We start from the raw sequence: 15,540 nt of genomic DNA on the forward strand, positions 1-15,540 counted from the left end.
CTGTGATGACCTGCTGACTTGTCCAGGTGTACCCCGCCTCTCGCCCATAGTCAGCTGGGATAGGCTCCAGCCCGCCTGCGACCCTGCACAGGATAAACAGATAATGGATGGATGGATGATAATCATATCCAGATGAAGTTAAAACAATTCTCAGCTGATTTTTAGTCTCATGTTGTCAAAATCAAGCTTAAAGCAGGTGTTTAAAGAGAGGACAGAGAACGAGATGTGACTACAATTGTGCTTTTGCTGAAGACTATAATTTTCTTCGCTGTCACTGTTCACACGTTCAGACATGCCCGAGGGCTTTCATTCATTTACCCCTGCAGTGTTTATTTGAGACAGTGATATTTAGGACAGTGGTGTTTGGAGCAGTGGTACTGGATTCAGTAATATTTGGGACAATGGTATTTGATACAGTAGTATATGAGGCAGATGGATTTGGAACAGGGGTATTTAAGAGAATGGTACCTCAAACAGTGACGTGGGGCAGAGACCTCTGAGACAGTGGTATATGAGAGTGGTAATTGGGAGGGTGGTATTTAGGCAGTGGGATGGGACAGCAATATTTAGGGCAGGGGTGTTTGATACAGTGATATTTTGGACAGCTGTATCTGGGATCATTGGTATTTAATACAGTGATATGTTGGATAGAAGCACATGATACAGTGGTATATGCGACAGGGATTTGCAATAGTCGTCATATTTAACAGTTATTCCATGAAATCCAGTCGTACATGAGCTGATAGCCGACAAGGTGCGTAGCACAGAGGTGTCTATAATCCATGTATGGCGAGATTGAGTGGAATAACTGTTTTATTCTATCCACATTCACTAGATTTTGAGAAACAGAGCATTTTTATTTTCTGCAAATTTGATAAATAAAAACTTTAAACAAAACATCCGACAAAATCATTTCCACTTAGAATGTAAACAAACTGGTGAAATGACAGGAGCAATTTGTAAAAAATGCAATAATAATAATTCTTGAAAAATAAAAAAAGATACGTTCTTACCATCAAATACTTTTATTCCATATTTTGTTGATGGGTTTTTTTTTTTGGTATTTTTTGGGGGGGTTTTGTTTTCGAGTGGAGTTTATTTTGCCCTCGGTTGGTTCAGTAACACGCTCCGGCATTTTGTTTTTCTCTACTCATGGTATATGAGCTGATATCCTAGTAGTAGAGTAGCCAATCAGTGTGCAACTGCTCATATTCAGTGAATGTGGATAGAATAGTTTTCGATATCCTGCTCTTGTAGATGTGATGTGAATTGTCATGTGCTGAGTGTGTAGAGTGATCACTGACATTGAGATATGGCTCAATTTTGGCTCCAGACAAACCAGAATAGTAGAAGTGGCCATGATTACATCAACTTAAATATTCACCAAAATACACACAGGATGTACACACACGTACACACCATTAAAAAGATTTGTAACTTGAATCCCCCACACAACACCAAAAGCAGAATGTGTTGTCAGTGTCATGAGAACATTGATCGACTGCAAACTAGTTTGATTGAAGTTGAAGTAGACAGGGAGAAAAGATTAAAAACATGATGTTAATTATTAATGTTAATGTTCAACTAAATACTCATCTATGTTGAATATTGACATTTGACATAAGACAAGAGAAAAAAGCCCTCTTCATTTAATGTCCAATATTAAACCATTATAATGTACAACATATAATTTTTTTAGATAATAACCCAGATGCTCTCACATGCAAAGTCATGTTTCCAAAACACGTTGTAATTTATAGATATAAAACATTTATGATCAAATGAAATTCTGTTGTCCAGGTAATGTAAGCTCTATATAAAGGAAATTCACTGTATGGAGTCATCGATAATTATCTGCTTTATCTTCTATCACTGCCTGGGTGACTCAGGTTGTTGAGCAACACCTCGTCCTTTAGCTTATACCGTATAAAAGCTGGCAGTAAAACCCAAACTCCATCAGTTTCTTGAAGGAGAAGAAAGATGAAGACTTACTACCAGTTGTGTGTCCTCGTTGCCCTGGTGTTCACGGTTCACTCAAATCCTGTACCACAGCCGACTGAGAAGGATGAAGAGTTTGCAAAGGTAAGGATGACCTTGCACTCTGCAACTTGAAAGGACAAAGGATTTTTTTATTTTATTTTGTTTTTATATTATTTTACTTTGTTGTATTTTATGATGCCAGGTTTCTAACTGTACATTATTTTCTATTTAACCAGAATTACTTGAAAAAACTGTACAACATGGAAGAGGAGAACAAGTCGTCCTTTGGGCATACGGTCAGTGAGATGAGCATGAGGCTGAGTGAGATGCAGCAGTTTTTTGCGTTAAAGGTGACAGGAACTCTGGACGCTGAAACGCTGGAGATGATGAAGAAGCCTCGCTGTGGAGTTCCAGATGTGGCTGCGTACAAAACCAGAGATGCCACTTACAAATGGACTAAAAACAAGTTGACCTACAGGTACCAAAGCAGTGTGGTGTATTAACACATCCATTTCCGGCTTCGCAAAACAAACAGATGAATTGATTTAATAAATTACACTTTGTTATTTTTATTCCACAGGATTGAGAATTACACTCCCGATATGCCTAAGGCTGAGGTGGAGAAATCCATCGCGAGAGCGCTGAAAGTCTGGGCTCGTGTCACTCCTCTGAAGTTCACCCGCATCTACAGCGGTGTAGCTGACATCAGGATCTCTTTTACTACCGGAGGTGAGTCTCACACTTTATCCAGTGGCATTGGGACCATTTCCTGGAGACACAGAACCCTGTCCTGAAAAGTCTCTCCTGCAGAATATTACAGAATCTTGAAAGGGTTCTTGTTGACAGGGTCGATTAGAGATTGTGAAAGACAGTCAAATCTAAAATAATTTGTAGGAAATCTTCAAGAAACCATTTGTAATTAGTGGTCAGCACATACAGAACCCATGTAACAGGTAGTTGACTGCTTCAGATTTGGCCATGGGTCATGGACAGAAGCGTATGCATTTCTCCATTTCTAATTCAAAACAAATGTGTAGCATGAGTCCCTGCCTCTAGTCATAGCAGTGGTATCATGAAAAACAATACAAGCACTTCAAATTGTCAAGCTCATAGCCATAAACTCATCACTAATGGTTACACATTAAAAGGTAACTGTTATGTCTCTGTGCTTATCCAGACCTTCATGAAGAATATTATGTAGCTGGGAGGAAAGGATAGTTTTAGCATAATAAACACATAAATGGTAAATTTCCGTTTCCAGATCATGGTGATGGCTACCCACTTGATGGGCCTGGTAATATCTTGGCTCATGCATTTTATCCCGGAAATAACATTGGTGGAGACGCCCATTTCGATGATGATGAGACGTTCACCTTCGGGTCTTCTGAGGGTAATTGTGCTCACGTTTCATTAAAAGGACATAGACGATACAATATGAAATTTGCATCATGAATAACGTTTTCCTTCACAGCATACAACTTGTTCTTGGTGGCTGCTCATGAATTTGGACACTCTTTGGGCCTTGAACATTCCAATGTTTTTGGTGCTCTGATGTATCCAATATACAGCTACACCAATGTGAAAAATTATGTTCTGCCCAGAGATGATGTTCAAAGAATTCAGGCTCTGTATGGTACGTTTCTGGAATACATTCCTTGCAAATGTTAAAAAAAATCTTTCTGTAAATTCCCAAGCATGTATTTAGAAAAGAATAAAATAAAATGACTTCAACAGGCTCAAACCCCCACAAACTTGATGAGCCTGAGCCCACACCTCCAGTCACCCCTGATGCCTGTGACCCCAATCTGGTCCTGGATGCTGTTACAACTCTGCGTGGAGAGAAGTTATTCTTCAAAGACGGGTACACATGGAACCCAAAGCAACATTTACCTCTTTCTAATACATTTTGGGAAGTCTGACCATCTAATACTGATTTCTGTTGTTCAGGGTGTTCTGGCGCAGCTCCCCTTATATCAGCACAATTGAGCAATACCCGATCAAATACTTCTGGCCAAAACTTCCTGATAATATTGATGCTTCTTTTGAGAATCCATCAAAGGATTTAGTGTACATCTTTCAAGGTAAAACACCACTTTGCTTTGCAAATTATCTACTAGTGGTATCATACTGTATATGAGTTTGTGTTAACTTGTGCTTATGATCTTTAGGTGAGAGGGTCTGGCTTGTCCGTGCTTATGACATTGTGAAAACCGAGAGTCTCAGGAGCTTCGGTTTTCCAGCTACAGTGAAGAAGATTGACGCTGCCCTTTATGACAAGAAAACTGGAAAGGCATTGCTTTTTGTTGGCAGCTCATACTACAGGTAGTTCTTAGTGTATAGCTATTTTAAAGCCATTAAATACATACTGTTTATTTTTCAAGGTGTTAAGTAATACATTTTTTTGTAAGCTATGACATGAACAATGAGAAGATGGACTGGGATGACCCAAAACCAGTGGAACAAAGTTTCCCAGGAATGAAAGGAAAAGTTACTGCAGCTTTACAGGAAAATGGTAAGTATTTAAAATGCATTTCAAAACTCCTGAATAATATGATTCATCAACTTTGAGTAAAGTGACACACTATATATTCTGCAGGTTATTCATACCTCTTCAGTGGGCCAAAAGTTTTCCAGTTCAACAATGGAAGGCTGCAAAATGTGCTGAACAACAAGTTCTTCTTGAAGTGCTAGTCTTTCACAGTTACCTGCCCCAGAGACAGCGGGAAATTCATTTTTAGAATAATTTCTGAAATAATTTCCAGAGCTTTTGAGTAGTATTAACTGTGTTAAACCACCATTATCATTCAGCTCCTTTTTCATGATTTATTTTGCTTGCAATTGTTTTGTCTTTTCTGAGTTATGTTCAGTTTTTGAGTTGTGCCTTTGAAACAAAACATTTTACCATTTCTACCTATTGTGATGTTGCTCTGTTTGACATATACTGTAGCTAAATGTGTTTGTAAAAATGCCTCTGCAGTTGGAAATTAAAAAGCATGAAGCAAGCAATGGTGAAATCCTCCAACATCAAAAGAACAATGGACTTTTTTCACACTGTGTTAAAAATGTGGAAGTATCAGTAGTAATGGTTCTGAACGCCTGGTGAGAGAGTGAACAATGGCAGCAAACAGAGCTCACAATCACTGCAGCATCCCTCATCGTGCAAATTCATGCAAACATCCATATTTAAACTGTTACTCATTTTCCACCGAAGTGCTTGTGAGAAAGAAACAGCTTTGTGCTTCTCGCTGATATCTGTAATGTGCTGTGAGACAAAGCAGGATGCAAGTGTGTAAACTCAGTGTGCTATTTATCAGAGCTATTCCAAAAACCATTATCCAAGTCCATAGCAGGGGTTATACCAGGCAGGCAGAAACAAACTGGGACAATCCATGGGGCAAAACATGAGTAGTAACCAGGCAAGGGTCAAAATACATTAGTATAGAAATCACCAAACCGAGGAACAAGGAAACACGGCTCAGAAACGCAACGATGAGACGTCACAAAGGGAGAAACATGCAGAAGGGTTTGAATAGACAGCTAATCAAGAAGGAATACAAAACAGCTGCACACAATCACTGCACATAGTTCAGTATACCAATGACAGACTCGGCTCAAAAGAGAATGCACTTGGCCAGACACGTGACTGTATAAACATAAAATGACAGCACTGTTTGTACCGCGAGTTGGCCTAGTGGCTAGCGTGTCTCCGTCTTGATCAGGAGATCGCAAGTTCTACTCGCGGTCGGGTCATACCAAAGACCATCATAAAAATGGCACCTACTGCCATCTGGCAAGGCACGCTGCAATACAGATGTGAGTGGGGAGTCAAACTCTCATGGTTACCAGAGGACCCGCCCCCCACTGTAACCCTAGCTGTATGGGCGAGAGGCCGAGGGCTATAGAAACGGAGATCGACGCCGCGTAATGCACCATATGGTGCGGGAAGGACTTTAGACTAGACTGTTCATGCTGAGAAGGGGAATTCATACAGCCAATAGCCAGCAGTTAAAAAAAATAATAATCTGATGACTTGAAATCCAAAGGGGCTTAAACACCAAATCCTGCCCTTTATCATGAATATTGTTCTTTTACTACTACAGGAAAGTTATAATGTCCTATGACTGTAATTTATGATTATATGATGCTGGATGCAAACAGGCGGCACGGTGGTGTAGTGGTTAGCGCTGTCGCCTCACAACAAGAAGGTCCGGGTTTGAACCCTGTGGCCGGCGAGGGCCTTTCTGTGCGGAGTTTGCATGTTCTCCCCGTGTCCGCGTGGGTTTCCTCCGGGTGCTCCGGTTTCCCCCACAGTCCAAAGACATGCAGGTTAGGTTAACTGGTGACTCTAAATTGAGCGTAGGTGTGAATGTGAGTGTGAATGGTTGTCTGTGTCTATGTGTCAGCCCTGTGATGACCTGGCGACTTGTCCAGGGTGAACCCCGCCTTTCACCCGTAGTCAGCTGAGATAGGCTCCAGCTTGTCTGCGACCCTGTAGAACAGGATAAAGCGGCTACAGATAATGAGATGAGATTATATATATATAAATTATACTTTCAAAATTAACTTCTAATCCAAAGTAAAAGCTCCTGTGAGATGTTCCTGTTTAATGAAACAAATGCTGAGATGTTTCATTGTTGGGAATAAAATGCATTACTGAGGCATGAGCACACGACACAAAAGAAACAGAACGCATTTCCATATGATGATGATGATGTGAAACAACAGTGTTCTTTTACATCTTTTAATTTCACAGCTCAATACAATAAGTGGCTCAGACAGGAGTCTGGAGAACTTCACCTTCCAACTCAGATTATTTTTTAATCAGAGGAACAACACTGAAAAAGAAGGTTTGGATTCAGTGTGTTTGCACCAAGCATGAAAAATGTTCACTGATATATTCTTTTAAAATGGCAACCATGTGTTCAGTCGGTGGTGGTGCGCTTTGTGTGAACCTGTCTGCATATCCATTCAGGAACAGACAGTTCAATCCCAACTGCAAGAGCACCATCAGGTATCAAAATCAGGTACCAAACACTATTTCAGGTGAAACGCTTGATACAGGACTGATATCTGGTGTTTGTCAGGTGTTGAAATGTGTGGCATTTTGTGGAGAGGACAACAATCCTTTCCGTCAATCCTTAAATTCAGTGTTGAACCCCAACATTTTCCTATCAGATCACAGTTCTAAGTAGAACACTTTTACCACAGTGATATTGAAAAGAATGCGATAAAGTGTCATCTGGTGATGTCGTGTTTTATTTCTTTGCCCTGGCCCTCAGCCTGTGTTCGTCCCTGCACAGGTACTTTAGCACACCTGCATGAAGAGTGGCCATCATTTTGAGGAGAGCAATGCCAGATAAACCCACTAGATGGCACTCTAATACAAGGAATCAGTGAGTCTTTGTGCGCATGTGCGTCCATCTTCATTGTCAAAAGCAACAACAAAACCCAACCAACCAAACAAAAAACATACACCACCGTTAGTGTCACAGCACAAACCTCGACTTGACACAAACCCTTGGCTGGTTATAAAGTTTAATTCTGTTGTAGGTCTGTTGTGTAATTATTGGGAATTATGATGATTGACTCCACTGTGGAACAGGATAAAGCGGCTAGAGATGATGAGATGAGATGAGATGAGACTCCACTGTCTGCACAAATATATAATAATATAATAATATAAACTTTATTTACAAACTCAGGGTCCAAAATTGTACCTACAAGAAACAAACACCTACATTATAATATGTTCACACACACACACACACACACACACACACACACACACACACACACACATTAAAAAAGAAATCAGATTGAAGATACATACAATTGGCTCTTCCAATATTTCCAAATGTCAGAACAGTATTGGGTATCACTTTCCTTAATACTAGTCAAACACATTATGATGGCATTTCTTGATACTGTTAACCTACACATAAATTTGTACATGAGGTTTCTCATTAGAGCCTGGAACGTGGGTACATTTGCAATTACAAACAGAGCACTTGCACTTTCCCACCTAGGCGTCTTAAGCAAGATTCTAAGTGCATCATTATATGCCTCCCTGATCTTATTCATCTTTGCTTTGCTATAGCTACACCAAAGGTGAGCTGTATACAGTGGAGTACAGTATGTTCTAAAGAGAGATATTTTGACATCATTGGTACACATATAAAATTTACGTGCCAGCATATTCGCTTGAGCATACAGTTTGCAACATTGACGCTGAATGTCATCATCATCACATGAATCATTTCTAAGAATATGACCCAAGTATTTTACTTTAGTTGCAATTGTCAGCTCAGTGTCATGTAAATAAAAAGAAGGGAAGTGTAGTTTTTGATCCTCCTTAGTCCTGGCAATCATGACAACACTCTTTTTTGAGTTATATTTGATGTCATACTCCATCCCATACTCTGAACAGGCTCTAAGCAATTGCTGGAGACCAGCACTATAGGGTGATAGGACAACTAAGTCATCAGCATACAACAGATGATTAACAAGCTTATCCCCAACCATACATCCAGTCTTACAATCTTTTAGTTTCCTGGACAGGTCATCCATATATAGATTAAAAAGAACAGGAGAAAGAATTCCACCTTGCCTGACACCATTGGTAACAAGAAAAGGGCTAGAACATGCATCGCCCCATCTGACCTGCATGGTTTAATGGGAATACCAGTAATGCAGGACACGTATCAAGTATAAAGGAACCCCTCATTCAAATAGTTTTAGAAACAGCTTTCCATGGTTGACACGGTCGAACGCCTTAGATGCATCTAAAAAACACATAAATATTGTAGAGTTCTTCTTCTTATATTTTGATATAAGCTCTTTTAATGCATAGATACACAAATCTGTTCCATGTTTATGTTTAAAACCAAATTGATTGTCAATTGTTACCACATGTACTTGGAGCCTCTCGAAAAGGATCCGCTCTAACACCTTGGATATTATACTACAGTAGCTAATGCAATGGGTCTATAGTTGTCTGTACTAGATGCTTTACAAGTTTTATCTTTAATAACTGGTACCAATAGTACAGATAACAAGGAGTCAGGTAGTATGCCATGTGCTAACAGGCCAGAGAAACACAAAGCAAGTAGCACTGAGAGTCTATAACTGGCATACTTCAGATGCTCAGCAGTGATTAGGTCAGGACCACTGGCTTTATTCACTGCCAGCTTCCCAATCGCATCACACCTCATCTGGTCTAACAACCATACCATCATCATAAGCAACATCATCTACTTTAAAAGCAGCACTCTCAACACAGTTAAAAATTTCCCCAAAATGCTTCGCCCACAGCTCAGCAATATTCTCATCCCCAGATACACCATTAACAGTAGATGGAAGAGGCATCTTGCTGTTGTTAATAACTTTAACTTCTTTCCAGAATTCCTGGACATCGTTCTGCTGAAGTTTTCTAGCCATGGAGTTTCCCCTTATCATCTGCTCATTTCTTTTCACATAACGTACAGCATATTTAAACCTGGCATTAGTGGCCTTCTTGTGCTGAAACTCTGGGCCTTGTCTGACTTTCCCAGCAGCTACCCAGTTTCGTAAAGCTTTTTTAGCCTCAGAATGAAGATCCAATACATATTCATTCCAACCAGGCTGGATCTTTTGTCTTTTCTTTTCTTGAATAAAACGCTTACCATCATTAATCAAACAATTTACTATATTTTCATACATTTTAAATAAGTTACTCTGGTGTTCCTGATTTTTACAGTTAATATCACAAGAGAATACCACATAGGGTATACAAACACTGCTGAGGCTTTTATCAGTTAATGCATTATATTTCCAAAGGTCATGTTCAGAGAGCTTAGCCCAATCTATTTTCCTACATGTATGTTGGCGCCTATTATGGCTAGACAGTTCCGGTAGACAACTGAGGTTTAATAATATAGAGACAGGTATATGGTCTGATATGGCCATACCATACAGAATCTCAGCCTCATATATACACTCATGGGCATCAGCTGTGCATATACAGTGGTCCAGCCAGGAAGTTGTATGCCATGCTTCACTATGTATCGCTATTCTCAGGCAGCAGCACTTTACTTGAAAGTACTAATTTACTATTTTGACAAAAGAGCTGTAGATGTTGTCCAAATAGGGACTTATCATCCGAGATGTCAGCATTCAAATCACCCATAACAAATATGCATGTACATTCACTTTCTTTAATAAAAGAGCTGATGAATGCTTGTCTGTTAAGAAATTCATTTTCATTCTGGTTGCATTCATAGGGAGTGTAAACATTTAAAATAATAAACTCATTTGTATCATAGGCAACCTTGATCGCTACAGCCCAGTCAACATCTAAATGCATCACACTTATAAGTGAGTCATATTTCTTTTGCCAGAATATGGCCACACTGCCAGGTATTCTGCCCTGTATTATCCCCAAACTTAAATCAGTCGAAGACTCCCCTGCCCCAAAGAAGTCATTATGCACAGAATTAAGTTTGTCGAGGTCTTGTTTGGGCAGTAGAGTCTCTTGTATGCATAAAATGTCCGCGCTGTCAAAGAGTTGGTCAATCACAATGCGTCGCACTTTGTCACTATCACGCTGTCCTAAGCGCAGGCCACGCACATTATATGACACAACTTTCATGATTACAGTCCAGCCTTGACCAGAGTTTGACAAATGTCAAACTCAAAATTAAAAGGCACACCGCAAATGTAAACTAGTTCAAATTAACATGATCATCTCATCTCATCTCATCATCTCTAGCCGCTTTATCCTTCTACAGGGTCGCAGGCAAGCTGGAGCCTATCCCAGCTGACTACGGGCGAAAGGCAGGGTTCACCCTGGACAAGTCGCCAGGTCATCACAGGGCTGACACATAGACACAGACAACCATTCACATTCACACCTACGCTCAATTTAGAGTCACCGGTTGACCTAACCTGCATGTCTTTGGACTGTGGGGGAAACCGGAGCACCCGGAGGAAACCCACGCGGACACGGGGAGAACATGCAAACTCCACACAGAAAGGCCCTCGCCGGCCCCGGGGCTCGAACCCAGGACCTTCTTGCTGTGAGGCGACAGCGCTAACCACTACACCACCGTGCCGCCCAGGGCGATACATCGCCTAGAGAATTGATATTGATTACCTTCAGCCCTCATGAGCTCAGAGAAACCTGATGAATAAATTGTCTCTGCTTTCCTTAAGAGCTTTTTATTTCATCACCACCACTCTCTTCTCCTCCTCCCCGGATGTCCGCATGTCTCTCGTGCTAAGGAAATGAGAAGGCTTTATAAAGAGGCACGCGCAGGTGTCGCACATCTCGCCTGACTGCTTGCACGTGACCGTTGTGTGGCTCCCGCAGCCACGCATACTTTCCGAGACCTGATAACCCGACCCCCAGGAGATTGGTGTAAATACTTTTGGGAACATGAATGCTTTAAAAGAAAGCAGAGCAGTGTGTGATGAACACGCTTTAGAGGCGGATTGTGAAACTCAGCAGGACATGTAACGTCACATTCACCTTCTGCGTGTTCTGGATTTTTGTAAATTTGTCTCAGTTTCTTTTGTTTCTGTTATTTTTCTTCTTCACTTCCTGCTCGTGACTTTGTGTCTGTTTCTGAAGTGTATCGGCCTTCCAAGTTACTCCAGCTTCATGTTTTTTCCAACTAGGCCGTGGGCGGCATGAGCAGTGGTCATTTTATACGCACTTCCAACTCTTTGTTTCCAAAAAATGTATTCCATTTATTTGCTCCAAAAATATCAACAGAAAAAGCTTCGATAATGTACAACAAACTCATAGGTAAATGAAACTTAATTCATATTCCTTCAAAAAGTTAGAAAGTGGTCAAAAAATCATATTAAACCAACGTCCCACCACCCAACATTTGACTTGTAAACAAATTCTTACCCAAAGGCCTCCCAGACATGACGTATGTAGATCCAAGCGTAGGCGTGTTCAAGCTAATTACGAAATTAATGACCAAATTAACTAGCAGACTAATAACTAATCTACACAAAATCTACAATAATTTGACAATAAAGATATACAAATTCAGAATGAATAAATAAATAAATAAATAAATATCATTTAGATTTAAAAAACATGAAATCTAGCAAAATGGCCATAACATTCTGGCCCTTAATTCTTGTGCAACAAACAATTACCAACACAATATACAAATGGCCATTATAATACATAATATTAAATAATGCATGATCCAAAGTCACCCTTTTTAAACAATCAGTTCAATAGCATTATAATTAGAAGTCCATGTATTCATAAACATATATTTTTTATAGTATATTTTATTTTACTATTTTACTAATTTATAAATGTGCAGTATTTTATAAGGTGACTCTCTATGCAATACTTTTATAATGTGCAATACCACACTCCAAAATGTGAAATGCAACACACACACCTCAGGACTGTGCACCTTACACACAACACACACACCTCAGGACTGTGCACCTTACACACAACACACACACCTCAGGACTGTGCACCTTACACACAGCACACACACCTCAGGACTGTGCACCTTACACACAGCACACACACCTCAGGACTGTGCACCTTACACACAGCACACACACCTCAGGACTGTGCACCTTACACACAGCACACACACCTCAGGACTGTGCACCTTACACACAGCACACACACCTCAGGACTGTGCACCTTACACACAGCACACACACCTCAGGACTGTGCACCTTACACACAGCACACACACCTCAGGACTGTGCACCTTACACACAGCACACGCACCTCAGGACTGTGCACCTTACACACAACACACACACCTCAGGACTGTGCACCTTACACACAACACACACACCTCAGGACTGTGCACCTTACACACAGCACACACACCTCAGGACTGTGCACCTTACACACAACACACACACCTCAGGACTGTGCACTTACACACAACACACACACCTCAGGACTGTGCACCTTACACACAGCACACACACCTCAGGACTGTGCACCTTACACACAGCACACACACCTCAGGACTGTGCACTTACACACAACACACACACCTCAGGACTGTGCACCTTACACACAACACACACACCTCAGGACTGTGCACCTTACACACAGCACACACACCTCAGGACTGTGCACTTACACACAACACACACACCTCAGGACTGTGCACCTTACACACAACACACACACCTCAGGACTGTGCACCTTACACACAACACACACACCTCAGGACTGTGCACCTTACACACAACACACACACCTCAGGACTGTGCACTTACACACAACACACACACCTCAGGACTGTGCACCTTACACACAGCACACACACCTCAGGACTGTGCACCTTACACACAGCACACACACCTCAGGACTGTGCACTTACACACAACACACACACCTCAGGACTGCGCACCTTACACACAACACACACACCTCAGGACTGTGCACCTTACACACAACACACACACCTCAGGACTGTGCACCTTACACACAGCACACACACCTCAGGACTGTGCACCTTACACACAGCACACACACCTCAGGACTGTGCACCTTACACACAGCACACACACCTCAGGACTGTGCACCTTACACACAGCACACACACCTCTATGGTGTTATTTTTGCCTCATTAATATTTGTAAATGCACAGAAAGTGATCTACAAATAGTCAGGGGTTTGTACATGTGTTTTGATATCCACAAATGTAAATTTAATATTTGTAACTTGTATTTTGGTCTTTGCAAATAAATGTGTACTTGTAAATATACTGTTTTTCATTTGCAAATCAAAAATACATTTGTAAAACTGACAATTCTGTTTGTGAAATGTGAGTCGCATTTGTGGATCAGCAATGACACGCATTCACCGCTTTTTTCCTCTGTGGCGTATTTTTGAGACACTCTGCAAAATCCACAAATGCAGACAAGATCCACAAATAGCCTCACATGCACATTCACGTCCACTAGATGGCAGTGTGGTAAGACAACGGATCTGACAAGTGCTAAGACAAAGGAAAACGTTGAAATTGCTGAAATTGAAGAGTGCTGAAATGGAAACGTCTGATGGATGGGTATGTTACATTGATGAATTGTCAATAAGGTGTTGTTACTATGTGTTGTTACGAAATTATGTTAGCATACCTCATAGTCTCTTGCTAATGTAACGTCAGGTAATGTAAAATATCCAAACTCAAGTTTTACAAGCTTACTTTAGTGGATAGCCAAACTCCTGTACAGCCTGACTGAAGAAGGCAAGGTTGGTGTTGGACCGGTTGTTGTCTGCCGCTTTCAAGTACATTATCTAAAATGTTACATGTAGTCAATTATTTAATTGACTTTAACCTACTGGTTAGTGTTAAATCCCTACTAGTGGGCCATGGCTGTAGTGCCCCCTCCCTGCTCTCCGGGCTCTGCCATAGAATGCAGCTCATTGCTCCAAGTGTGTACTTTACTTCACTGTGTGCTGTGTATATTTCACTAATTCACAATTGTTAAATGCAGACACCAAATTATAATTTAACTAATTATAAATTAACTAAATTATAATTATAAATTATAATTTAATTTATATCTATATATATATTTAATTTAATGTATAATATATATATATATATATATATATATATATATATATATATATATATATATATAATTATCAATATATAATTATCAATATATAATTATCAATATATAATTATAATTATAATTTAAATTATAACACCAAGTTATAGCGAAATGTCTGTAAAATATGTCAGGGGTGTTGGTCTACTAAATTTTGCGAGCCACTGTAGCCTAAATCTATAATTCTAGCCTAAAACTAGCTTTAAACTACACAGACAAACAGTAAAAAAGCAAATGTTGGATATTTTATGCCAATGTAGCATTAAGCTGACGAGACTATTGTTAAGGGTAAACTTTAGCCTACCTTACATTACCTGACGTTACATTAGCAAGAGACTATGAGGTATGCTAACATAATTTCGTAACAACACATAGTAACAACACCTTATTGACAATTCATCAATGTAACATACCCATCCATCAGACGTTTCCATTTCAGCACTCTTCAATTTCAGCAATTTCAACGTTTTCCTTTGTCTTAGCACTTGTCAGATCCGTTGTCTTACCACACTGCTATCTAGTGGACGTGAATGTGCATGTGAGGCTATTTGTGGATCTTGTCTGCATTTGTGGATTTTGCAGAGTGTCTCAAAAATACGCCACAGAGGAAAAAAGCGGTGAATGCGTGTCATTGCTGATCCACAAATGCGACTCACATTTCACAAACAGAATTGTCAGTTTTACAAATGTATTTTTGATTTGCAAATGAAAAACAGTATATTTACAAGTACACATTTATTTGCAAAGACCAAAATACAAGTTACAAATATTAAATTTACATTTGTGGATATCAAAACACATGTACAAACCCCTGACTATTTGTAGATCACTTTCTGTGCATTTACAAATATTAATGAGGCAAAAATAACACCATACACCTCAGGACTGTGCACCTTACACACAGCACACACACCTCAGGACTGTGCACCTTACACACAACACACACACCTCAGG

General features: G+C 40.2%; 1 protein-coding gene across 1 annotated transcript in view; it reads left to right on the forward strand.

Moving 5' to 3' along the window:
- The first annotated feature begins 1,945 nt into the window (after positions 1-1,945).
- Positions 1,946-15,540, forward strand: part of LOC132873774 (uncharacterized) — a 34,087-nt gene continuing 20,492 nt past the window's right edge. Inside the window, exons 1-10 of the mRNA XM_060909577.1 lie at positions 1,946-2,082; positions 2,217-2,458; positions 2,561-2,709; positions 3,242-3,370; positions 3,452-3,613; positions 3,715-3,841; positions 3,928-4,061; positions 4,149-4,302; positions 4,389-4,492; positions 4,577-4,664. Of these exons, the coding sequence (XP_060765560.1) occupies positions 1,981-2,082; positions 2,217-2,458; positions 2,561-2,709; positions 3,242-3,370; positions 3,452-3,613; positions 3,715-3,841; positions 3,928-4,061; positions 4,149-4,302; positions 4,389-4,492; positions 4,577-4,664 (1,391 nt within the window). The 5' untranslated portion in view covers positions 1,946-1,980. The remainder of the gene's footprint in view (positions 2,083-2,216; positions 2,459-2,560; positions 2,710-3,241; positions 3,371-3,451; positions 3,614-3,714; positions 3,842-3,927; positions 4,062-4,148; positions 4,303-4,388; positions 4,493-4,576; positions 4,665-15,540) is intronic.

Source organism: Neoarius graeffei, chromosome 25 (genome assembly GCF_027579695.1).
Source record: "Neoarius graeffei isolate fNeoGra1 chromosome 25, fNeoGra1.pri, whole genome shotgun sequence".
NCBI classification, from domain to species: domain Eukaryota; kingdom Metazoa; phylum Chordata; class Actinopteri; order Siluriformes; family Ariidae; genus Neoarius; species Neoarius graeffei.